Source organism: Nomascus leucogenys, chromosome X (assembly GCF_006542625.1).
Source record: "Nomascus leucogenys isolate Asia chromosome X, Asia_NLE_v1, whole genome shotgun sequence".
Taxonomy (NCBI): domain Eukaryota; kingdom Metazoa; phylum Chordata; class Mammalia; order Primates; family Hylobatidae; genus Nomascus; species Nomascus leucogenys.
Genome location: NC_044406.1, coordinates 119,352,733 through 119,379,271, shown reverse-complemented (window position 1 = coordinate 119,379,271; position 26,539 = coordinate 119,352,733). Strand labels below are relative to the sequence as shown.

The 26,539-nt window shown below is 38.4% G+C and overlaps 1 protein-coding gene across 3 annotated transcripts in view; it reads left to right on the top strand.

The window, feature by feature from the left end:
- The window catches only part of GPC3 (glypican 3), a 467,577-nt gene that overhangs the window by 380,846 nt on the left and 60,192 nt on the right, over positions 1-26,539 (top strand). For all 3 annotated transcript variants that reach the window (XM_003272634.4, XM_003272633.4, XM_003272635.4), the window contains one exon: positions 23,341-23,500. In XM_003272634.4, the coding sequence (XP_003272682.1) occupies positions 23,341-23,500 (160 nt within the window). The remainder of the gene's footprint in view (positions 1-23,340; positions 23,501-26,539) is intronic.

The window sequence follows — 26,539 nt, the reverse complement described above, 5'->3', positions numbered from 1 at the left end:
CTCTTACATTTTAACCTTTAGTCTTTTTTTTTTTTTTTTTTTTTTTGAGACGGTGTCTTTCTCTGTCACCCAGGCTGGAATGCAGTGGCATGATTTCGGCTCACTGCAACCTCCACCTCCTGGGTTCAAGTGATTCTCCTGCCTCAGCCTCCTGAGTAGCTGGGATTACAGGTGACTGCTACCACACCTGGCTAATTTAACCCTTGGTCTATTTTGAATTTATTTTTGTATATGGTATTAGATAGGGATCCAAATGTATTCTTTTGCATGTGATATCCAGGTCTCCCACCACCATTTGTTGAAAAGAGCATTCTTTCACTTTGAATTTATTTCATTATGAATTTTGAATTTCATTTTGAATTTCTTTCATTATGAATGAAAAGAGCATTCATTTATTCATTCATTTGTATCCAGATGGTTTAAGAAAAAAATTTGTCTTATATTTTTAGTATATAGGAACCAGTGTTGCTTCTATTTGTTTTGAATACAAATTCCATTTTTCTTTGCATATTAGACCCTATATGTAAGAAACAACTTTACACAATAATTTGTTTGCTGGTAATATTTGGACAAGTGCCATAAATTCATGTATATTGTACTTTCTGAATAGATTCTTTCTAATCATAGCAAAATTTATTTCAAAACTGCAACTCTTTGTAGTGTTCAGCTATAATAAAATTTAGTTATAAAATTGTGTGACACTACTGAAAATCTAAAGAATAATCTGAAGAATGAGTACGACAAATATTGATAGTAATTTTTAGTATTTTCAATATGTTTGGGTTCACACACATAAATGAAATCATTTTAAAAACTAGGGGCTGGGCACAGTGGCTCACACCTGTAATCTTAGCACTTTGGGAGGCTGAGGCAGGAGGATTGCTTGAGCACAGGAGTTGGAGACCAGCCTGGGCAACATAACAAGACCCCTGTAGCTATAAAAATAATAATGATAACTAGGTACCATATTTCAGACACCAGTGTGAAAAATAATAACTAGGGATTGATTATAGTATCTTTACTCTGTATTCACAAATTGATCTCTATATTCCTGAACATATTTAATCCTTTGATTTACCATTGACTAGGTTTGTCATTGTAATCCCTAGGTTGCTTAGGAAGATACTATTTGGTTTGATGAAACAGCCGGAATGATAATAGCTCAAACTCTTTTGAGCATTTAGTACATGCTTGGCACTGTTCTCTACATTTTAAGTTATTCACTCATGTATTTAATCATCAACACTCTTATGAGGTAAATATCCCACAGTTACTTTTGTACCAACCTAATACCATTGCAGACAAGGAAACAGATGCAGAGAGGCTAAGTTACAAGGGCACACAGCCATTAAACTTTGGATCTGTAGAGTGACTGGGCTTCAAAGTCCTCTCCCTGACTGCTATTCCCATGTCTTTTGCAAAGAGAAGTCTTTGAAAGGTATATGCTTAATTAAAATCATGTTTAGAAGGAAATGAGAGAATAGAATTAGAAAAAGAAATGGCTGTAGGCTTCAATGAAAATGACCTTTCTGACGGTGAAAATTGTTTGGCTAGATATCCTGGAAAATTGTCTTCTGGGAATATCTATATTGTAGGGTTCACTTTTGTCATAGAATTGCTTCTTGGCCCATTTAAGAGAGATACTTTAAGTTCGTTATTAATAAATCAAATGTTTTAATTTTTTAAAAAAGAGTATTCTTTCCCCCATTGAATTGTCTTGGCACTCTGTCAGAAATCAATTTCTGGGCCAGGTGCAGTGGCTCACGCCTGTAATCCCAGTACTTTGGGAGGCTGAGGCAGGCGGATCACAAGGTCAGGAGATCGAGGCCATCCTGGCTAACACGGTGAAACCCCGTCTCTACTAAAAAATACAAAAAATTAGCTGGGCGAGGTGGCGGGTGCCTGTAGTCCCAGCTACTCGGGAGGCTGAGGCAGGAGAATGGCGTGAACCTGGGAGACAGAGCTTGCAGTGAGCCGAGATCGCGCCACTGCACTCCAGCCTGGGCAACAGAGCGAGACTCCATCTCAAAAAAAAAAAAATCAATTTCTGTACTCTCAATTATATTCCACTGATCTGTCTGTCATTATTCCAAGACCTCCCTGAACTAAATACAGTACATTTACGGTAAGTTTTAAAATATGGAATTGTGAGGCCTCTGACATTGTTCTGTTTTTTCAAAATTGTTTTGGCTATTCTCAGTACTTTCATATGAATTTTAGGATCATCTTGTCCATTTAAAAAAATAAGGCAGTTGGAATTTTGATAGAAATTGTATTGAATCTGTAGATCAATTTGAAGAGTGTTTCCATCATACTACTGAGGCTTCTAATCCATGGATATAGGGCATCTTTTTATTTACTTAGTTCTTTTTAAATTTCTTGTTGTGATGTTTTGTAGTTTTCAGTGTACAAATCTCACACTTCTTTTGTTGGGCTCTAAGTATTAATTTTTTTGGATGTAATTGTAAATAGAATTACTTGATTAATTTCATTTTTAGAGTGTTCATTGTTAGTCTATACAATTAATTTATTATATTAATCATGTATTCTACAATCTTGCTGAACTGATTAGCTGATAGTTTTTTCTGAATAACTTAAAATTATCTATGTACAAAGTCGTGTTACTTGTCAATATGATTTTACTTTTTCCTTTCTAATCTGGGGACTTTTATTGCCTAGCTGCTCTGGCTATAACTTCCAGTAGAATGTCAAATAAAAGGGCTAGTGTCCAGAATCTACAATGAACTCAAACAAATTTACAAGAAAAAAACAAACAACCCCATCAAAAAGTGGGCGAAGGACATGAACAGACACTTCTCAAAAGAAGACATTTATGCAGCCAAAAAACACATGAAAAAATGCTCATCATCACTGGCCATCAGAGAAATGCAAATCAAAACCACAGTGAGATACCATCTCACACCAGTTAGAATGGCCATCATTAAAAAGTCAGGAAACAACAGGTGCTGGAGAGGATGTGGAGAAATAGGAACACTTTTACACTGTTGATGGGACTGTAAACTAGTTCAACCATTGTGGAAGTCAGTGTGGCGATTCCTCAGGGATCTAGAACTAGAAATACCATTTGACCCAGCCATCCCATTACTGGGTATATACCCAAAGGACTATAAATCATGCTGCTATAAAGACACATGCACACGTATGTTTATTGTGGCACTATTCACAATAGCAAAGACTTGGAACCAACCCAAATGTCCAACAATGATAGACTGGATTAAGAAAATGTGGCATATATACACCATGGAATACTATGCAGCCATAAAAAATGATGAGTTCATGTCCTTTGTAGGGACATGGATGACACTGGAAAACATCATTCTCAGTAAACTATCGCAAGGACAAAAAACCAAACACCACATGTTCTCACTCATAGGTGGGAATTGAACAATGAGAACTCATGGACACAGGAAGGGGAACATCACACTCCGGGGACTGTTGTGGGGTGGGGGGAGGGGGGAGGGACAGCATTAGGAGATATACCTAATGCTAAATGACAAGTTAATGGGTGCAGCAAAACAACATGGCACATGGATACATATGTAACAAACCTGCACATTGTGCACATGTACCCTAAAACCTAAAGTATAATAATAAAAAAAAGTGGTAAGAACAGACATATTTTTCTTTTTTCTCATCTTAAAGAGAAAACTTTCAGTTTTTCTCCTTTAAGTATAGTGAGAGTTGTGAGTTTTAGTTAGATATTGCTTCTCAGGTTGAGAAAGTTCCCTTTTATTCCTAGTTTGTTGAGTTTTTTAAAATCATAAAAGGCTGTTGGATTTTGTCAAATGCTTTTTCTGCATCTATTGTGATATTCATGTGGTTTTTCACCTTTCTTTTTTTGGGGGGTTGCATTTTCTTTTTTTTTATTATACTTGAAGTTCTGGGATACATGTGCACAACGTACAGGTTCGTTACATAGGTATACACGTGCCATGGTGGTTTGCTGCACCCATCAAACCGTCATCTACGTTAGGTATTTCTCCTAATGCTATCCCTCTCCTAGCCCCTCACCCACTGACAGGCCCCGGTGTGTGATGTTCCCCTCCCTGCATCCATGTGTTCTCATTGTTCAACTCCCACTTATGAGTGAGAACATGTGGTGTTTGGTTTTCTTTCCTGTGTTAGTTTGCTGAGAATGATGGTATCCAGCTTTTCTTAATTTATATTAATATAATAATTTATATATTTATATGAATATATTGTATACATTGATTTTCATATATTCAACCAACCTTGAATTCCTGTATTAAATGCTACTTGGTTATGGTGTATAATCTTTTGTATATGTTGCTGGATTCAGATTGCTAGTATTTTTAAAGGATCTTTGTGTCTATATTTATACAACACTTTGATCTGTAGTTTTATTTATTTGTAATGTCTTTGCCTGGTTTTAGTGTTAGGGTAGCACTGACTTCATTGTTGGAAATTGTTCCTTTCTCTTCCATTTTTTGAAAATTTTGTGGAGGATTGGTGTTAATTATAGTTTACCATTTGGTTGTATTTACCAGTGAAGCCATCTGTTCCTGGGCATTTCTTTGCAGGAAGTTTTTGATTACTAATTCATTATTTTACTTGTTATAGATCTATTCAGATTTTCTGTTTTTTCTTGAGTCAGTTTTAGTAGTTTGTGTCTTTGTAGGAATTTGTCTATTTTGTCTAAGCTATCTAATTTGCTGGCATGTGATGTCTATAGTATTCCAGTATAACCCTCTATAGTTCTATAAGATTGGTGGTAGTGTTCCCTCTTTCATTCTTGATTGTAGTAATTTGAGTCTTCTCTCTGTTTCTGGGTAGTCTGACTAATGGCATATCAATTTTTTTAATCTTTTCAAAAAATCAACTTTGGGTTTTATGAATTATCTCCATTTTTAAATTTCATTAATTTATACTCTAGTACTTATTATTTACCTATGTAGTTACCTTTCTTAATATACTTTATTTCTTCCTACAGTGTGGGTTACTGTCTAGCGTCCTTTTACATCTGCCTGAAAGGCTCTTTTTAACATTTCTCCTAGGGTATGTCTACTAATAGCAAACTCTCTCAGCTTCTATTTCTGTTTCTTTTAATTCCCCCTTTATTTTTGAAGGACACGTTTGCTGGTTATAGAATTATTAGATGACAGTTTTTTTTTCTTTCAGTGTTTTGAATGTCATCTCACTGCCTTCTGGCTTTCATGCTTTCTAATGAGAAATTAGTTGTTAATCTTATTGAAGATTGCTTGTACATAATGAATCTCTTCTTTCACTGCTTTCATGATTTTTTCATTGTCTGACTTCAACAGTTTGATTGATATACATAGGTGTGGATCTCTTTGAGTTTATCCTAGTTGGTGCTTGTTGAATTTCTTAGACACATAAATTTATGTTTTTCATGAAATTTAGGAAGTTTTCAGCCATTATGTCTTTAAATATTCTTTCTTCCTATTTCTCCTGCTTCTGGGATGTCCATTATGTATATGTTGATATGCTTGATGGTATCCCACATGACTCTGCAGATTTGTTCATTTTTGTTCCTTCTTTTTTTCTTTTCCTCATACCAAATTGTCTCAATCGATGAAGCTTCATATTCCTTAATTTTTTATTCTGTGTGCTCAAATTTGCTGTTGAGTCCTTCTAGTGAACTTTCATTTGTTACTTTACTTTTCAACTCCAGAATTTCTATTTTGGTGTTTTGTATAATTTTTGTCTCTGTTAGTATTGTCTGTGTCATGGGACATCATTATAAAACACTTCTTTAATTCTTTAGACATGGTTTCTTTTAGTTCTTTGAATGTGTTTTAAATAGCTGATTTAAAGTTTTTGTCTAATAAGTCCAATGTCTATGCTTCCTCAGGGGCAGTTTCTATTGGCTGCTTTTTTCCCCTGTGTATGAGCCATATTTTCTTTTGGTTCAATTTTTTAAATCTCCATTTGTTCATGAGGAGGTAACATGAATGCTTGGAAATTATTTTATACTTGTGGGTCCATTGTATTTACAAAAACCACTCTCTTACATTTCATAGTTTCCAAAATACTTATTTAAGTTTATTACATTTGATCCTAAAAGCAGCCCTGTGCTTTTTCCAGGACAGAGATTATTTTTATTACTGTTTTACAGGTGAGAAAACTGAAACTCCTATGACAAGCCTCTTTCCATGATACTGTATATTTTATGTATCCCTCTGTCTTTTACATTTAGCCTGCTGCCATTCATAATTCCACTATGTTGTTTTATGTACAAGCTCAGTTTGGTTTCTCTCATTCTTTGGGCTTGATATTATTCCAGATTGTTACAAAAATAGGTTTAAAATTGTTGTAAAAGCGCTTGGAACATTCTTATTAAATTCTTTTTGTGAAGCAAACTACATAGAAGAACAGCCACATTCACCAAAAGCCATAAATACTTAGATTTACTTCTGGCTCCTAAGAGTATTCTTCATTTTGGAGAAGTTCATTTGTATTCAGGTTTATTTTACATTTTCCCTTATTTCAGTTGCTTTTTTTTTCTCCTGATGTTTTGATTTTTAAGGTACCAAAGCCTTTTTCTTATAATACAGGGAATTTGAGTTAAAGTTTGAAGATAGGAGAACTAGACAACTGTCAATGTGGAGTGAATGCAAGCATATCCAGAAACATCCCACCTACACCAAAATATCTGTTTCACCGGTGTTCCCCAGTCTCTATAATTTCCACTGCCAATCATTCCTTTGGGATGAGCCATTCTTCCCAGAAGGCCGTGTTTAAAGGCACAGTTTACCAAAGGGGAAGTCATCTTAAATCATTATTATTTTCTATTAACAGACAAAGGAATCTGACATTTATTCTCAGTCTATTGTGTGCCCAGGCACTGTGCTAAATTATTTCCTCATGACAGTTCATATAAGGTAGGTGATATTATCTCGATTTGACAAATATGGAAAACTTAAACCACCAAGAACAAGATCCTAAGTGATTGACAGATAGATTTTGCCAGAGTGCAGGACCTGAAGCATGGAAGAGGTTCCCCAGTTAGATGAGTGAATAGGCAAGCATTGAGCATTCAAGGGCCATTTTAAAAGACTGGGTCATCTGAGGAGAAGCAAATAGAGAAGACCAACCTTGTCCAATTGAAGGTACTGTTTCTTTGTTTCCCTGTCAGCTAGACTGAGTGCTGAGAAGTGCTGTAAATTACAAGGAAGGCGAGAGAGGGAGAGAGAGGTGCGAGAAATAGCAGACTTCGATAATTATTTACCATAGGGCTAGAAAGTGAAATTTTACAAAGCAATACAGTGAATGAGTGTGCTTCTCTAAAAGCAAGATAATATTTCTAAGGGTAAAGTTTTGACCTACATAAAGGAGCAAATGTTTTAATGCCAAAAATAAAGGAACTGTTTTCCCAGTTGAGTTGATGGAAAATAAATCTTATTTCTGGCGGGCATGCCTAGAAACAGAAGTCAAGCTGGGATGGGGTGGGGTAAGGCCATGTTTTGGGAAGAAGAAGTACTTGATTAGCAGCAGCAGCAACCTCCTCCAAATTCCCGTGGCCCTCCGTGTTTTATATTACTTGTTAGGGAAGTTATGTATCTCCTTTCCATTAATTAAGGTATCTGCTTAAGTGTGAGTGCCTAAGCATGTGAATTTGTTGGGCACTCTGTCTCTGATGTTGTGAGTGGTGCATTTTATGGCAAAAGGTCTCTTCATGGCCAGCTCACAGATGGTGATGCTAGAATTTAGTTCAAACTTGTGGAATCACTACATACAACTTCAGTGATGATTGCACTGTATATGTTCCTGCCTCTTTCCAGAAACATGAAAACACAAGATGTCGACCATCTGAAATGTCATGGTAGTCCTTAAATATAGTTGCTATTTAAAGATGTATAAATTATAATCATCCCACCAAATTTCATCTCTGGGGCAGCAACATATTTGAAGTTTTGATTTAGTTGAAAGGCATGATAATTTAGTTTACCATTTATATTAACAAAATTGATCAAATGCTTAAATGTATATGAGAGACTGGGAAACAAAATGGAATTATGTGTAATTGAATGCAAATGCAATGATTTTAGTATGATTAAGCCTCTCTAAGATGCTTTCAACTGGAATTACTTGGGAATAGATAGAAAGAAATGAATAGGAGAAAATAAAAGGGCATTTGATTTATCCACTTAATCAGGAGTGGATCAGAATGAGAACTTTGAAAGGTTGTAGGAGTTGATGATTTGAGTATAGGAACCAAGCCTTTTCCTCTTCTTGCACTGAGCTGGTTTTATTCCACTACATTTCCACACCTTGCAGAAAGGAACTCCTTGTGAACTATATGAGGGTAGGCTCTATGTTCTGTAACTACCACTTACTCACACCAACCTGGAAATTGGCCGCTACATGCTCCACCCCCCACCCACACCCCCACCCACACCCCACCCACACCCAGGGGCTGTGTTGCTCTCCCCCTAGCCTGTTATTTGGCAAGGTTTTGCTAAGGATTCAGGAAGAAGAACTTCGTTTTCCCCTACTGGAACTTAAACTCATTTTACAGTTCTCACATTCTTTTACTTCTTTTTCACTTTACCTGCCCTCAACTGATTCTCCTGTGTTATCCCCAAGGATTAGGCAGAAACCTAGCATTATTTATAGCACTGGTGTGGTTGAAAGGCTTTACTATCTATTGTCTTCGTAGACTTTCTGTCTTCCCCTGTAAAGTCGGGGGTGGGGGGGGCGGTGGGGTGGGGGATTTTACCATATGCTCTCTCAGGTCCTTTCTAACTCACTTACCATTCCAGTCTGTGACTTTCTTCCCAACTCTTTTCTAATTCCCTTGTAAGGTGTTGAATATAATGCTGAGCACTTCTGGGTGATCGATACATCTAATATCTCCATTTCTCATACTAGATGCCATCCTCTGAGAGGCAAGTGCCCCATTTCCCAGCCATCCCCTCTCCTGTTGCATCTAGCTAGGGCATTCAAGTTGATTTCTTCATAGACGGAAATTACCATAGCTGTATCCAGAAGAATTACGTTGAACGAACATGATATTAAGACTGTGTGTATATTACCTGGTATATCAAAAGGGGGTTAAATGTTATGGGGGAGGGTAACAGCTGTTTATTTAACAAAATGTTAATTGAACATGACTACAAGGAATCTCAGAGGATGATGGAGAAGCCCACGTTAGAACTAGTCAAGACATTGTTACCTACTGAGCTCAGTAAAGAGAAAGGTGGAACTGTAAGTGTGTTGACTGTAGCCTGTTATAAGCTGTCCTTTTCCCTTCCCACACTTACCTTCTGCTGTTCCTACCACTCTATCACCACCATCATCACCAAACAATTTTGTGGGATAGAAAAGGATTCCAAGTAAGAAACCCAGCCAAACACTTCAGTCCCAGGAGCAAGCAAAATGTGCACACCCTATCCACCAAAGAAGGCCAACAGAGAAAATAATTCACCAGAATCTCTACCAGACTATACCTAGCCAAAATAGGAAGAGTTCAAGCACTGCCCAACACTGAGTACAAATTAGCTGGACTTGGTTACATGATGCTCTTCCCAGACCTTGTGGTTAAATTCTAATAACCTTCTTAGGAAAAACAAGAGGCCTGTCCTGGGAATGCTTGATGAGGTTTGGAATTCAAGAATAAGAGGCAATGATGAGAGACACCCAGATGAGCATGGAAATGATTGTATCTGAACTAAATTCCAACTGTATTCTTGTTTCAGAGAAGTGAAATTAACCTAAGCTATGCTACCCCAAGACAAGTATATAGATACACTAAATCAGCTAGTGTTTTAGGGGATGAAAGGTCGATGTGAATGTTAGTTTAGGCAAATGCCAAGTAGCAATTATTTTGTGAAGGTTAGTTTAGGCCGATATTAAGTAGAAATTATTTTGTAAGCCTGTACAGTCAACCCAATAGAAAATTTTACAACTGTGGAAAAAACATGTAAGGATATGGTAGAATTAACTAAGCTAAAATTGAGAGAATGTTCACCAATATCAATAATAAGTAGATGTTAAATGATGTTAAATGACAATGAATTTTGTTAAAAGACCGTCTGACCTAATATGGGATGCCAACAAGGTAGTAAATATATTCAAATTACGAATGGCTAAGCTTAAGTTGAACTACGGTGTTCAGTGATATCCTTTCAAACAATGTCCTAAATAATTACCAAAAGCAGGGCTCAAATTCCTTCCTATTGGAGAATACCAGCAGTTCCGTTCAATTTCACATTCCTTCATCCACTGTTTGACCATGCCAGTCAAACCACTTGAGGTACAGAAAAGAGAACTACACTACAACAAGGAAGTACTTAATCATTTGGTAGCTGCAGAATATAACTTGGCTTGCCAATGGCCCACTAAGAGTCTAGTGCTCTAGTGGTCTTCTGTGACCAACATGTTACAAAAGCTATACATGCTGAATTCAGAGAGACCCAATCATTTTAGCATCTTTAATGCTGTATTTACCAAACAAAGCACTGTTTTAGGACATGTCCCAGTTTTTAATATTTAAAAGAATGACCTGAGCATTTCTTAAGTTAATGTTTACTTAAGGAGTGAAGCTAAAAAATATACAAGGGTACCATTCCTTTGCTGCTGTTGCTTCAGCCTGTAAAGGTGTATGATTAGATAGGAATATTGTAATGATTTTATTCATGTTTCCTGAGAGAGAGCCCATTTCACCCTTAGGATTCGGTGACCTAAAATTTGGGAAGAGAAAGGCTTGAAAATCTCTGACCTCCAAGGAAACTAGAAGCTCAAAATAGAGTTTTTCAAGTCCCAGTCTCAATTATCTGAAACATATTTAAAAATTCATATTCTTCAAATAGTATACCAGAACAGGAAAACTGCTCTCACTGAAAACCTATTTATAAACCCTGATCTAGACCTAGTCTTTAAAGGAAGAAAGCTTTATCAGAAACTAGAGGCATCTCATTAATCCTCAGTGGACTAGAGGCCTTCTGGAAGAATAGTGAACCGATGTCCCCCAGTCATTGAGGTTGACTCTTCAAGCCCAGTGCTTGATGACATGGCTGCTGTGGTTCATACACAGATGTTATTTTTAGAGGCAAGAATTCTCATTTCCCAAAAGTATAACCACAAGATGTCTATTTGGAATGAATCACATTTATGCATTTGGACAATAGTAAATGTTCAGCTCATGTCTGTGTAACCTCAGTTCCCTGAAGAAATATGTAATATCTTGGTATACTCTCACCCCAGGACCCTTGCCCTCTGTCAGTGGCCCTCATCTAACTGAGGTGATTTATTTGGAAATGGAGCAGGGCTGTGGGGTTCCATAGATGTCTTTGAAGCAGGTTTTTCTTCCAGAAAAAAAGTTATATTTTGTCGTTGTGGCTTTTCACAAAAACTGGTTTAGGGACAAAAATGTCACCAATCTTCCACAAAGCGGGTAGCAAGGCTCAGAGACCTTCAGGGAGAATTTGAACTTGGTGGCCTGCAAAGGTGCCTTGCTGTGTTTGCACTTTGCTGCCACAGCTGGCAAATCAGCCTGATCTGGCTAAGCTTTTTGGGCCTAGGCCAATCTCAGGTCCAGCCTTTATAACTGTGACTGGACTGTGTGGGGCTTTTGGCCCCTTAAACTGAGCTTTACTCTAGTAAGGCTGGAGACCCTCAAAGAGGGCATTACAGAGCCCAGAATTAACACACACAGGAGACTAACCTAGCAAAGAGAATACTTATCTGGGAATTGGCAGAGGCTCCCTGGGTGGGTCCGGTAACCTTGTTTAGCCACTTGGTGCTTTGCTTGGCCACATCCCTTTGGGTTAGCTGGTTCCTTTGCCTAAAAAGATCAAATGACTGCCTTCCTCTTTGACTTTGCCCTACTCCCTCATGGAAGAGTCTCCCTCATCTGTGGGGAAAGATGGTACCTGCCTTTCATGGTAGCCCAATAAAGTAAATGCTGGTAGTCAATCACTCAGTCCGTCTGTTCAGCTGTCTTGCTGTCTAGCTGTGGAGTCAGGGCTCCCTGGCAGGAATCAGCTATTACCATACCAGGAAAACAGCAATGGCATATCAGACCGGTCAAAGAGACAGAGGTTGGAAAAAAATCAAGTCGATGAATAGGGCTGGCACAGTGGCTCATGCCTGTAATTCCAGAACTTTGTAAGGTCAAGGCAAGAGGATTGCTTGAGCCCAGGAGTCCCTAGACCAGCCTGGGCAACATAGCGAGACCCCCATTTCTATTAAAAAGAAAGAAAGAAAAAAAAATCAGTGAATAAGCTACTTACTAATTTCTTAACCCATTGGTTCATTCATTCAGTTACCAAACATGTCTTGAGAACCTACTATGTGTCAGGCATTGTGCTAGTCCCAGGGCTATGCCCTTTCCAGATTAATACTGGAGTTCAAAACCCCTCCTTCCTGGCCCCATTCCAAATCCTAACAACTTTATGCTAGCTACCCTGAAGAAAGTTTTCAGGCTGAAAATGGACATGTTGCCCCACATCTCTCTCGGCTCTCATTTCCTCATTTGTAAAATGAGGCTAATAATACCTGCCCTGCTGCCTCACAGGGGTCCCATATAGATCAACTAAGAGAACAGATACAGCAGCTTTTAATTATAAAAATCATAAAACGCTAATAGTTGTGACTCAATAATGAAGATTTATTGAGGGCTTACCATGTTCTCCAGATTTAGCCTTACCCAGGCCATAACTGAATGTTAACCTATACCAAAAATTCTGAATTTATCCTGTTTGGAAATTCAGATTTTATAAATATGTAGTTTCTCATGTATAATATTAATATTTTGTGAGTGCTGTGCACCAGATACTAAGCTCAGTGCTTTACACAGATTACATTTAATCCCCGTAATTACACAATGTGGGAGATGGATACAAGTATTATTATACTCATAGAGAAGAAACATGGAACTCGGTGAGGTTAAAGAATAACTTATTGGCTGAGCACAGTGACTCACACCTGTAATCCAAGCACTTTGTGAGGCCAAGGTGAGAGGATCACTTGAGCCCAAGAGTTCAAAACCAGCCTGGGCAATATAGGGAGACTCTGTCTCTACAAAAAAAATTTCAAAAGTATTCAGGCGTGGTGGCATGCACCTGTAGTCCTAGCTACTCAGAAGGCTGAGGCAGGAGGATTGCTCAAGGCTGCAGTAAGCTGTGATCACTCCACCACACTCCAGCCTGGGCAACAGAGCAAGACCCTGTTTCAAAAAAGTAAATAAAATAATAGCTTATTTATAGTAACAAGGCTAGTAAATGATAGACTCGATTTGAATCCAAGTTTTCTGACTCCAGAGTATGAACCTTTAACCACCATGCTATGCCTCCTCTTGGAAAAGAATCAAACTCTGTACACTTCTAAGCTATTGGTAATATTATTGGTAATATTATTGGAAATTTTCCACTTTGAGGTAGTGGACAGTTTCTTAGAACTACAGAGAACCATTTCTACCACTGGGGAAGGAGCCCCACTGAAATGGATTTAATTCCATCCTGGGTCGGCTTCTTCACATCCCGGTGTTTTGTTTGTTTATTTGTTTCCTATCCATTTAACAGGGGGACATTTTTTTTTTTTTTTTTTTTGAGACGGAGTCTCGCTCTGTCACCCAGGCTGGAGTACAGTGGCGCGATCTCGGCTCACTGCAACCTCCGCCTCCCAGGTTCACGCCATTCTCCTGCCTCAGCCTCTCCGAGTAGCTGGGACGACAGGCGCCCGCCACCACGCCCGGCTAATTTTTTGTATTTTTAGTAGAGACAGGGTTTCACCGTGGTCTCGATCTCCTGACCTCGTGATCTGCCCGCCTCGGCCTCCCAAAGTGCTGGGATTACAAGCGTGAGCCACCGCACCCGGCCAAGGGGGACATATTTTCATAAGTTTCACTGCTGCATTCACAAACCATAAAGTAAGAATTGGGAAAGCTGGAAGTGGTAGAGAAAGTGTGTTCTGTGGATCAGAGGCAGATGTGGAAGCAAGGCTCAGGCAAGAACATATGTGGGTGTGGGTAGCTTTGCTGATACCATATGGAAGCACAGCCTCTAGCAGGTCTCTCTTCTTTGTCATTAAACATCTCTGTGTGCATCCTTGGTACACAGACTCTTATCTTACTGGGAGCATCCAGAAGGGTTTTCCCAGACCCACAAAAATTCCACCCAGCCTTCTTTCTAGTGCTTCAGTGTGTGGCCATGGAGTATTACTTTTTTTGCCTTAGGAGGTATTTGTAACAAGCTCTTATGTCTGCTGCTATGGCTGCTACTACTACCCCTCCTCCTCCTCCTCTTTTCCTCTTCAAGATCATCATCATTATTCTGAGCAGAAGAGTTAACATGTCCAAGAACTTATTACATTACCTTTCCAGGCAATGTGCTAAGCACTTTACATGCATTATTCTATTTATTTGTTCATTCATCCATTTAATGTTTACTGAACATTACTTTGTACCAGACACTGTGCCAGGCACTGGGAACCGAACACACTTTTATCCCTTGTTAGTCTAGTGGGGATGCAACAGGGAATATATAATTACAAACAGTGGAAAGTTCTAGAAAAGAAGAAGACATGGAACTATATGAAAGGTGAATGGTGCTATTTTATTTAATATTTCAACAGCCCTGTGAAGATAATAAATAGTATTATCCCCCATTTTACAGGTGAGGCAAGTGAAGCTCACAGAGTTTAAGTGACTTGCCCAAAGTCACACAGCTAGTAAGTAGGCTGAGTAGGGATTCACATCCATGCTGGTCAGATTCCAAAGCTCATGCCCTTAACTGCTATACTTTATTGCCCCCCAACGTGTGAAGTGCATATATAGCCATTAATTCTAGGTCTATACATTTGGGTTCTGGCTTTATCTCAAATGTGTGGAGTTGCAATTGTTTCCAATTAGTTGTGGCTGTGGTTTGGTGCATTCGTTCAAAGAGAGTGTGCACGCAAAGCACAGGTCACGTGCTAGGCCTTGTGGATGTGCACAACGTATAAATAATAATGGCATTCCAAAAAAGCTGGGCTTCACTGGAGTCACCACATTTGTTTTCCATTAGCTTATGCTACTCAAATACAAACAGTAAAGCATGTGTTTACATTGCTGTGGATACGGAAAGCCAGGACCCCAAAGCACATTTTGCAGGTTGTATAAAGCTGAGCATCCAAATAGTTCAAAATCAGTTTTATAAGCCCAGCTTAATAGCTTTAAAATGTAACCTGGATTCCAGATATTAAAAAATGCCTACAGAAAGTATGTGAGTAGCCAAAAGAGACAAAACCAGCTAAATCCTTAAAATATGTATCGTCCCATATTTGCAGTATCTATTTTGCTACTTATCCCTTTATTTTTTTTTAAATGCTAAAAAGCTTAAAGTCAAGCAAACTCTTAGCCATGTAGCAGCAGTAATGGAATTTTTCATTCTGTACTAACCAGCTGTCTGCAGCTTTTCAAAACAAACCTGTTCATGATGAGATAGTTTGGTTATTTAAAACACAGTAGATGACAAGCCTGGGGAAAGTAAGCAGGAGGCATCCAATGTTATTCAATGCCCAGTGCTTATCTCCCCCTTCTGGTCCTCCCACCCAATAGTGAAAAGTTTTCCCATCAAGTTATAGTTAATGCCCAGCATCTGAGAAAATGGAATTGAAATGGAAATTATCTGAGCTAAAGGCAGTAAAGATGGCAAAAATGTACAATGAAGGCCCCATTCGTTGATGTCTTTACCTAAGACACATGTTTCTTTTGAAGAGTTCTGGACCCGGGGGACAAATATGTTATCGTTAATGAGATCTCTATTACTTACTCAGTAACTTGGTCAAGTTATGTCCCCCCTCTGAGCTTCAATGTCTTCCCTTAACGTGTGAAATGGGGATGGCAGTCTTCCCTGTTATACAAACTGGTGGAGAGTATTGAGGATTATGTGAGAGAACATATGTAAAACCCCAGCACAGTGTGTGGCTGATAAGGTTCATATCTTTGCAATCAAGACAATTCCAAGAGGCATATTATTTATACCATATAGACAGATCAAGACTTGCTGCTCTCACTGGTCTAATTTCAACATATTTGATCCCTTTCAGAACAGTAAGTATGTCCTTTGATCTCCCATGGACCAAGCACAAAAAGAGCTTCAGCCAAATCTCATTGTCCCATGCTGCCGTACCCTTTTGTTATATTGGTTATGGCTTTAAAAATATGAAATTGTTGTACTTCAGAAAGCCCTTTTTTCCCTTTCATTGTGTTTCTAATTTTCCTAAGTAATTATTCCAGGCTTTTTGTTTCCTTTTATCACACAACCCTGAGTACCTGTTCCAAGGCTAACTTTAAATGTTTCCCTGTCTAATCAAATGAAGTCAATCACCTTTATACAAGGGTATTTTCCTTAACTACAAAGACAAAAGGTCAAGATATCCATACCTAACTGAAAAGGAAATCATCATATTATATTTACTTTTAAACACATGATTTGAAGAGCATTTACTAAAGATTCCAACATGCATGGTGCTCTGGTGGCTCTTGTCAAAAGATGGTTTCAGTGGGATTCTGGGAAGCAGAGTAATATTGGAACAGCCTTTTTGAAAGAGTAAGGAGTGGTCTGCGGTTCACTCACAGTAAGATGAGGGGGACAGATCTAGTTAGGCATGTGCCTGTAGTACTAGCTACTCAGGAAGCTGAGGCAAGAGGCTTGCTTGAGCCCAGGAGTTTGAGACCAGCCTAGGCAACATAGTGAGACCCCGGCTCAAAAAAAATAGATGCAGATCTGTGTGCTCCATCCCAGATTCACCAAATCAGAAACTCTGTGAGTGAATTGGGCCAGGGAGCGTGTCTTTTTTTTTTTTTTTTTAACTTTTGCCTTTTTATTTTTTTCAAAATCACAATTTGTATTTATTTTGTCAAAATTGCTGACCTGAATATAATTGGGAAAGAAATGATTGAATGATTGCCAAGAGCTCAATATCAACACAAAAATGTAAGCCATCAAGACTGTTTGTACACTAAAAAACTTATGTTTCTCTTAGGTGTTTGGGGGAATTATGGCTACACATTGAATTACTTGTTATTTAAATATTACTTCTACAATATGTATTATCTTAGATATTTTTCTTTTTCCTATAAAATACCTTTCAACTTAAAAAATGTTTAATTCTTTGTTTTTCCTTTTATTTTTGGTTGACACATAATTGTACATATTTACGGGACACAGAGTGATATTTCAATACGTGTATACAATGTGTAGTGATTAAATCAGGGTAATTAGCATATCCATTACCTCAAACATTTATTTTGTGTTGTGGACATTCAAATCCTCTCTTCTAGCTTCTAGAAAATATACAATAAATTATTATTAACCATATTCATCCTACAGTAGTATAGAACAGTGGTCCCCAACCTTTTTGATACCAGGGACCAGTTTTGTGGAAGACAATTTTGCCATGGACCAGGGGTGTGCTGGTTTCGGAATGAAACTGTTTCACCTCAGATCATCAGGCATTAGATTCTCATAAGGAGTGCCACCTAGATCCTTTGCATGTGTAGTTCACAATAGGGCTCCCATTCCTATGAGAATCTAATGCTACCGCTGATCTGATAGAAGGCAGAACTCAGGTGCTCACCTGCTACTCACCTCCTGCAGTATGGGGACCCTGGTATAGAACACTAGAACTAATTCCTCCTATCTAGCTGTAATTTTGTATCTATTGGCTAATCTCTCCCTCTCTTCCCCTTCCCAGACTCTAGTAACCACTATTCTCTACTTCTATGAGCTCAACTTTTTTTTAGCTCCTACATATGAACGAGAATGTGGGGCATTTATCTTTCTATGCCTGACTTATTTCACTTAACATAATGTCCTCCAGGCTCATCCATATGGCCTCAAATGACAGGATTTTGTTATTTATTATGGCCAAGTATTATTCCATTGTGTATATACACCACATTTTCTTCATCCATTCATCTGTTGACGGACATTATAGGTTGATTCCAAATCTTGGCTATTGTGAGTAGTGCTGCAATAAACATAGGAGTGCTGATATCTCTTTAATATACTCATTTCTTTTCCTTTGAATAAATACCCAGTAGTGGGATTACTGGACCATAGGGCAGTTCTATTTTTAGTTTTTTGAGAAACCTCCATATTATTTTCCATAGTGCCTGTGCTAATTTACATTCCTATCAACATGTATAAGAGTTTAGCGAGGCTAATTTTTTAATAAGCATCCTGGTGATTCTTATGGAATTTAGAGAATCACTCCCATAGTGTGTAAGTAGGTACATACCCTTTGACCCAGTATCCTTACTAAGGAAATAATCCAAAATATGAAAAGAGTTATGTGAATGTTCCTGATGATTACATTTTTGTTTATAAAAGCAAAATAACAGGAAACAATGCAAATATTCAGTATTAGAAAAATGGTTAAGTAAATGTTGATAGATCCCTTAATGGATAGATGCATCATCCCATTTAAAGTATGACATTTATCACATTTACTCATTACAACAATTCTGTGAGGCAGGCGTTATTTCTCTCATTTTATAGATGAGGACACTGAGGTTTAGGGAGATTAAGCAGCTTGTCTGAGAATACAATTTTAATAAGTGGAAAAAGTAGCATTCGAACTCAAGTCAATCTGCTTCCCAAATACAAGTTCAATTTAAAAACAAGCATTAAAAAGTGCTGACCTTTGAAAACACAAACATTGTTTATTAAAGTTTGGGAATTACGGGTTTTCTTGTTTCCTTTTCCTTTCACGTTTCTATATTTGATACTTGCATATTTAAAATATTTATTAGATTCTAAAAGAAAGTTGATTGTATGCTTAGGCAACTGTAATAGTCTCAGTGGCTAAAACAGTTGCACAGACAGTAGTGGCTGTAGAAAAAGCTGGAATGTGAAGGGCCTTGTGCACTTCCACTAAGGTATCCTCTGTATGCAAAGTAATGCACAGCAGAAGTGTCAGGTTAACAGAATGTCTATGGGGATAGTGGAATGAAATACTCCGACGTAGGTTTTAATATGATAGTTTACATTGATAATCATTATTGTGTGCCTTGGCTTTTAAAAAGCTAGCAGGACAGTGTCCTTTGAAAATGGCAGACAGTTAATCAAAAGCATTAGGCCCCTAAAGTTACCTGCTTTTGTGTGTAAGTAAGTCCCTCATAATTTTCTTTTCATAAAGTGAGTGTTCAGTCTGAAAGACTGAGAGAGGGAACAGAAAGGTCAATATTGTGAATTGTAATTAGGCAATTGGATTTCTGGGCCAAATTCCAGGCTGCACTAAATCCACTCCTTGCTGGCAATTCCTCCTCTCTGACCCATTACCCTTCTTTCAACACTCTGGAGCTTCAGTTTCTTCTTTAAGATTTTTGCATTAACAATAGATTTCTAGGTTTGAGTTTGTTTTGTTAATGTGTGAGGGTTAGGTTTATCAGCGGCTGTCTGTGTAAAATGGCTTAAAAGTCTACTATAATCCTTCTTCCATGCTGAATTAGTCACGAGAATGGGAGTGATTTAATACCTAAAGAAGTAACTTCACTGGCAAAGTTTTACAGGGTTTTTGTTTAATTGCACTTTGTTTTAAACTGAGCTACTCAAGAATAGTGGGGGCATTGGACACAGGTTGGAAATGGCCTCTCAAAGATTAGCTAAGGGTCTTAGCCAAGGTCCTCCAAAAATGTTTAGCTATTCATTCACAAATTCTTCTATAATTAATCTGGGCCTTGACTTTCTCCTTTTTCATAAGGTTGTGGAAATAGCTTTTAAAGAATTAAAGATACCATAACACTTCATTTTGCTTCAGTTCAATAGCACATATATTGAGTGCCTACTGTGTGCTAGACACTGCCTTACATGCTCTGGGGTTCAAAGATATATAAGATTAAACCCCTGGGCAGCTCACAGAATGGTGGTGGAGAGAAGTCATGTGTACAAATAATACCGGATTGCATACAGAAAGTGGCATTTAGGAGGTACAGATAAAGGGAACAGTGGTAGAAGAGGGAGAGGGAGAGCTATAATGACTGCCTACCAGGAAAACTTTATTAATGACATGGCACTAGAACTTGGCTTAAAAGTATGGAGGGCTTTGAACAGACACAAATGAAGAACAGCTCATAGTACAGTCTCAATGAATGTGTACTGAAGGTGTTAATGAAAGGGACAGATGCAAGATGTGCTTGAGAAATAGCAAGTTCACTAATCTATATCTAAACATAAATTCTACTTGTGTGAAAAATTCTCATTCAGGTATTCCATGATGTACACAAAAGATGCATTCTTGAAAATTAACAAAAATGCTTATATTGAAAGCAAATTTCTCATAAGACATAATGATAAAGGAGGGCATTGGGGGTTTTGGTGAAACTGAAGTGATGTTATAGGCTAGATTAGCTGTTCTCAAAGAATGGTTTATGGATCCTGGGAATCCAAGAAATCCAGGGATCCACAAGGTTAAAACTACTTGCACAACAGTACTAAGATGTTATTTGTCTTTTCCCCTGTGTTGATATTTGCACAATGGTTCAAAAGCAGTGGCAAGTACAACTCTTTGATGCCACAGTATGAATCAAGACACCACAGAATGAATTAAGCCAATAGCACCAAAATGTACTAGTAGTCATTGTATTCATCACTGGTGTGTACTTGCAGAAAAATAAAGGGCAGTTTTACTTAAGGATAGCATTGCTGAATCTGTAAAAAATTTATTAATTTTATTAAACCGCATCTCTTGCACTTTTAAAAGATTCTGTGTTATAAAATGGGAAGTACACTTAAAGTATTTACACAGTAAACCATGTCAATGTGCATCTCAAGAAAAAGCACTTGTGAGAAATTTGAGCTGTGAGCTTCCTGTTTCATTTTTTACTTGAGAGAATGACTGACAAACTATAGTTATGCAGACTCGAATACTTGCTAGACATTTTCTTGGAAAGGAACAAAGAGAGCCTGTCAGTTCAGGGAAAACAACTGGCAGTATTTATTGCCAATAATAAAATTCAGGCTTTCAATAGAAAACCGAAAATTGTTTTAAACTTTTATCTGCCACTGTGAGCTTGAGAGCTTCCCAAAACTTAAAGACTTTTCGGATGAGATTGGAGATAATATTAACGAATGTGATTTTTTATATCATATAATGAAAGGTGTTGACATTGGGAAGACCTGCATTGCTCAGTGAGCCAGTATTTTCCAGATGACCCATGGATGATGATACAAAATGAGTAAAATGCATGTTCAAAGTTTAAAACATACAGGTGGATTTAAATGTAACAGGATATGATATATTTATTTATATAGTTTCATATTCCACATTGCAACTAACTACTTGTTGAGTTTTTATGTAGTATCAAAGAAAAATCTCCACAATTATCTGAAAAGTCTGCTAAAATACTTCTCTCTTTTCCCATGACATATCTGTGGGAGGTTGGATTAACTGCAAATATTTCAACCAAAACCATATATCACAGCAGATTGAGTGGAGAAGCAGATTTGACAATCCAGCTATCTTATATTAAGCTAGACATCAAAGAGATTTATAAAACTGTTAAATAGTGCCACTATTCCTATGAATTATCTTATGTCTGGGAAAATATGTTTGTCATTCAAAAATGTTTATGTTCTAGCCTGGGCAACATAGTGAGACCTCGCCTCTACAAAAAGTAAAAAACAAAAAATTAGCTGGGGATGGTGTCACACACCTGTAGTCCCATCTACTTAGGAAGCTGAGGTGGGAGGATTGCTTGAGCCTGGGAGGTCAAGGCTGCAGTGAGCCATGATCATGCCACTGCACTCCCACCTGGGTGATGGATCCAGACCCTGTGTCAAAAAAAAAAAATGTTTATGTCACATCATGGGTTCATTCTTGTTATGTTTACAGAAGCTATCAAATAAATATTTTAAAAATTTCTCAGTTATAATTTCTAAGATGGTAAATGTTGATAGATATAACTTGTATAAACAAAAATAACTTATATAAACTCTATGGTTCTCAGTAAGTATAAAGGAGTCCTGAGACCAAGAAGTTTGAGAACCACTAATCTAGCTCATCTTAGCCTGTATTTATATATAATAAATGTAGTTGTGTATGATGAGCGCAGCAGAAGTGGGTGAATGTGGTGCTGGAGTGGGAGACAGTTGGTAGATTGGCTTCTCCAATACCGTTAGAGGTTGTTGGCCAGAAAAAACAAAAACAAAAACAAAAACGGAAACCTCTTTGGGACTTTCCTTTCTTTGCTAAAAAATAAAAATAAAAACGTAAAAGCCACCTGCAGAATCACATTTCTCTGTAGTATGTAGCTCTTTCCAAGTAGATCTCGGGGTGGCAGCTAAATCACAGGTGGAGAACATAAAATTATACTTAGCCATGACATAAACATAGGGACGATGGAAACCGCAGAAACCCCAGCTTGTGTTTGCAGCAATTTTTCTTTCTGGATATCTCTTCCACAGTCACAAAGATCTCAGTTTCTGCATATCCTGAATCTTTTGTTGGCTATCTTTTAAAAGTAGGGGTTGGGTCTAAGATTTAGGATGAGAAATGGGTGATGGGGAAGAAGCCAGGACAAAAACAGAATATGAGAATGAAGCCTTGGAGAGAGATGGCGAGGAAAAAAATAAGATGGAATCTGACAACGGCCCTCAGGGACCCTTCGTGCGGTGTGCTGGGTCTCTGGGTCAGTGGAGAGACTTTTGAAAGGTAGGAGTCCCATGAAATTAGTAATGCATTGGCCATGTGACTGAAAAGCCAGACACCACAGAGTGAAACAAACATGTCTCTTAGTGTGCATATTATCTACAATAAAGCAAAATAAATTTAAAAGCATCTTATTGGAATTGCAGGAGAGGAGAATATTGAACAATTTTTCTAGTGATCAAGTCATATATAATGATGATTGATTATAAGTAGTCATTGTACATGTGTATAAAATGGCACTACTATTCTCCTCATTTGGTAGGAAGCATTTTGTGGTTTTAATTTAGTGACTGTAAATTTGATTATTGGGGACTTCCATAGGGATCTTTTCTGGTCTTGGTGTCCTCTTAGCTTTGCCTTATCATGTCTTAAGTTCCTCATCAGTGAATTGTATCATGGAGACTTTCAGGAGCTTAAATACCATGGTATGAGAAGATCTAATGCAATATACACTCTGGCTACTGCATGATGTAAGTAGAGTCAAGGAGTAGACCATCACATCAAATGCTGTGGAAAGGTTCAGAAGTCTGAAACTCTAAAGAGTATAAGCAGTTTACACGTACTTAAATTTGAAAGTGATTTTTTACAGCTTCTGTCTGTGTAATTCATTGAACATTTTTAATGCCTCCTGTTAATAACACACTGTGCAGACCCACGTGAGAAATATGAAGAGCTGATGCATTCCTGGTTGTTTTCTTTCAGCTCCTGAGAACCATGTCTGTGCCCAAAGGTAGAGTTCTGGATAAAAACCTGGATGAGGAAGGGTTTGAAAGTGGAGACTGCGGTGACGACGAAGATGAGTGCATTGGAGGCTCTGGTGATGGAATGATGAAAGTGAAGAATCAGCTCCGCTTCCTTGCAGGTAACTGATTAGTGCTGACCCAAATGTAATCTAAAAATGGTGATGCTCAGGAATTAAAAATAAATTGAACCCGCTCTCTGCAATTCCCTTATATTCCCTGCAACACACAATCTCATCAACTCTTCAAGGAAAGACTATACAAGCTCTAGAAAGTGAAGTTTTCAGTAGCCTCCTTCTTTTCCTCCCACCATTTCCAACCTTTGGTAGTTTAAAAGGGTAACTTCCTGTTTTTCATTATCTAAAATGAACTGACCTAATCAGTTGGCTCTGTTTCTCACTGGAGTTTTCCTTGGTTCTTCTCATTTATAAAAAGAAATGCATAATAAGAAATGCAAATTTGGGGTGAAATAACCTGTACAATAAACCCTCATGACACAAGTTTACCTATATAACAAACCTAGACATGTACCCCTGAACTTAAAACAAAAGTTAAAAACAAACAAACAAAAAAAAGAAATGCAACCTTGGAAGTCTTCTGAAAACCAATGGTTGGATAACTTTCAAAGGAAGAGCCATTAGCTGACCCTCTTTTCTTAGGACGTTATGTCTATTTTGTTTTCTCACAAGCAGTCTAACATAGATAGGCTATGGCACATAACTGAAGACCTACATAAAGACAAGAGTGGCAGGGCACGGTGGTTCATGCTTGTAATCCCAGCAATTTAGGAGGCTGAGGTGGGAGAATTGCTTGAGCCCAGGAGTTCCAGACCAGCCTGGGCAACATGATGAAATCCTGTCTCTACAAAAATTAGCAGGGTGTGGTGGTACGCCTATTGTCCCAGCTACTTGGGAGGATTGCTTCAGTCCGGGAGGCAGTGGTTGTAGTGAGCTGAGATTGTGCCACTGTGCTCCAGCCTGGGAGACAGAGCCAGAGTCTGTCTCAATAAAAAAAATAATAATAACTAAACAACAAGAGCAATAGAAAAAAGTAATATAGTACTGCTGGGGCCAAGGAGGCAAAACAACAACAAAAATTCCTTACATTTGTATTCCATATCACAGTTTAGAGTACTTTCATGTGGATAGGTGTTCTTTGATTTTACAGACAATAAAACCAGGGCTCAAAGAAGAAATGAGATTGCTCTATATGGAAGAACTAGAAATCTACCTCGGGTCTTGAGACTTCCAGTGCCATTCTCTTTCCTCTGCGGTGCACAGCCTTCTCTTTAAAACCCTATCACCCATGGCCTCTGAGATGCTAAATGTTCCTATTTCTCTGGCAGCCTCTTTCCTTCTTAGTTCTTCTTCCTAATCCTACCTGAAACTGGCTATTATCCGGATGTCCTTTCTTAAGCCTCTGTCTTTTCTCTCTTCTCCAGAAATAATGCAGATCTTACCTACTCTCCCTCTTTTGGCTTCTTCTTCCTTTTTGAGATAGGGTCTCCCTCTGTCCCCTAGGCTGGAGTGCAATGGCGCATTCGCACCTCACTGCAAGCTCAAACTCTTGGGCTCAAGTGATCCTCTCACCTCAACTTCCCAAAGTGCTGAGATTATAGGTGTGAGCCACCATGGCTGGCCTCAACTTTTTTTTAAGACTTATTTATTTTTTATTAGGGTAAAAAAAAATCTAGCATGGAATCTGCCCTCTTAAACTTTTAAGTGTACAGTACAATATTGTTACTTATATGCACATTGTTGTGCAACAGATCTCTAGAACATTTTCATCTTGTGTGACTAAAACTCTGTCCATTGAACAGCAACTCCTTGTTTTTCCCTCCCCCAGCCCTTAGCAACCACCATTTTACTTTCTGCTTCTGTGACTACTTTAGATACCTCATATATGATGGAATCGTGCAGTATTTGTCCGTGACTGGTTTATTTCACTCAGCATAATTTTCTCAAGGTTCATCCATGTTGTAGCATGTGACAAGATTTCTTTCTTTTTAAGGCTGAGTAATATTCCATTGTATGTATGTACCACAATTTTTTATCCATTCATCCATCAGTGGACATGTAGATTACTTCCACCTCTTGGCTGTTGTGGATAATCCTACAATGAACATTCTTTAACTATTATAACACTGTGGGAAATAACTTACATAAAGTCATTACCACGAGTCTTAACTGCTCTCCTACCATCCCACATCTCCAGCTGCTTATTAATCATTTCTGACTTCACCACCACCACCCCCAACGTGATGTGTCACAAGTCAGATTTATCAACTGACCATCATTCTCCTGATCACTGAGGCTTAAACCTAAAGCCATCTTTGCTTCTTCTCTCTTGCCCTTATATGCAATTAGGCCCCCAATCCCTGTCAATTCTTTCTTTGTAATTTATTCTGCTTCCGTTAATACTTTTTTTTTTTTTTGAGATGGAGTTTGGCTCTTGTTGCCCAGGCTGGAGTGCAGTGGTGCAGTCTCAGCTCGCTGCAACCTCCACCTCCCAGATTCAAGCAATTTTCCTGCCTCAGCCTCCCAAGTAGCTGGGATTACAGGTGTGTACCACCACGCCCAACTAGTTTTTTGTATTTTTAGTAGAGACGGGGTTTATCCATGTTGGCCAGGCTGGTCTCAAACCCCTGTCCTCAGGTGATCCACCCACCTCAGCCTCCCACAGTGCTGGGATTACAGGTGTGAGTCACTACGCCCAACCCAATCCTTCCTTTCTATTCCCCCTTCACACCCTCCTGCACATACTATTGCAGACACATCCTAGGTGGTCTCCAGGCTTCTAGGCTCAGGCAGGGGTGTTGAGAGCCTTAGGCTAGTAGATGAGAGGACAAAGAATTTGAGACCCAGGCAGAAGATTCCATCAAATTCATCTTGCATAGCTACCTGGTTAATCTTTTGAAGGCATCTCATACTTTCTCCGCAGCTCAGCTGCCTTCATGCCTTGAAGATAAAGCTAAGACTCCTTAGCAGAGTTCTGAGGGTCTTCTGGTCTAGCCTCAACTACCCTTCTGGCTTCATTTCCCACCGCTAGCCCCCATAAGTACCCTCCACTTTGGTAAGAACAGCCATATTCATGCTCCATGAACCCCATAAACATACTGTTCTTGTTTCTGTTTTCACACCACTGCCTATGTTTATTTCTTT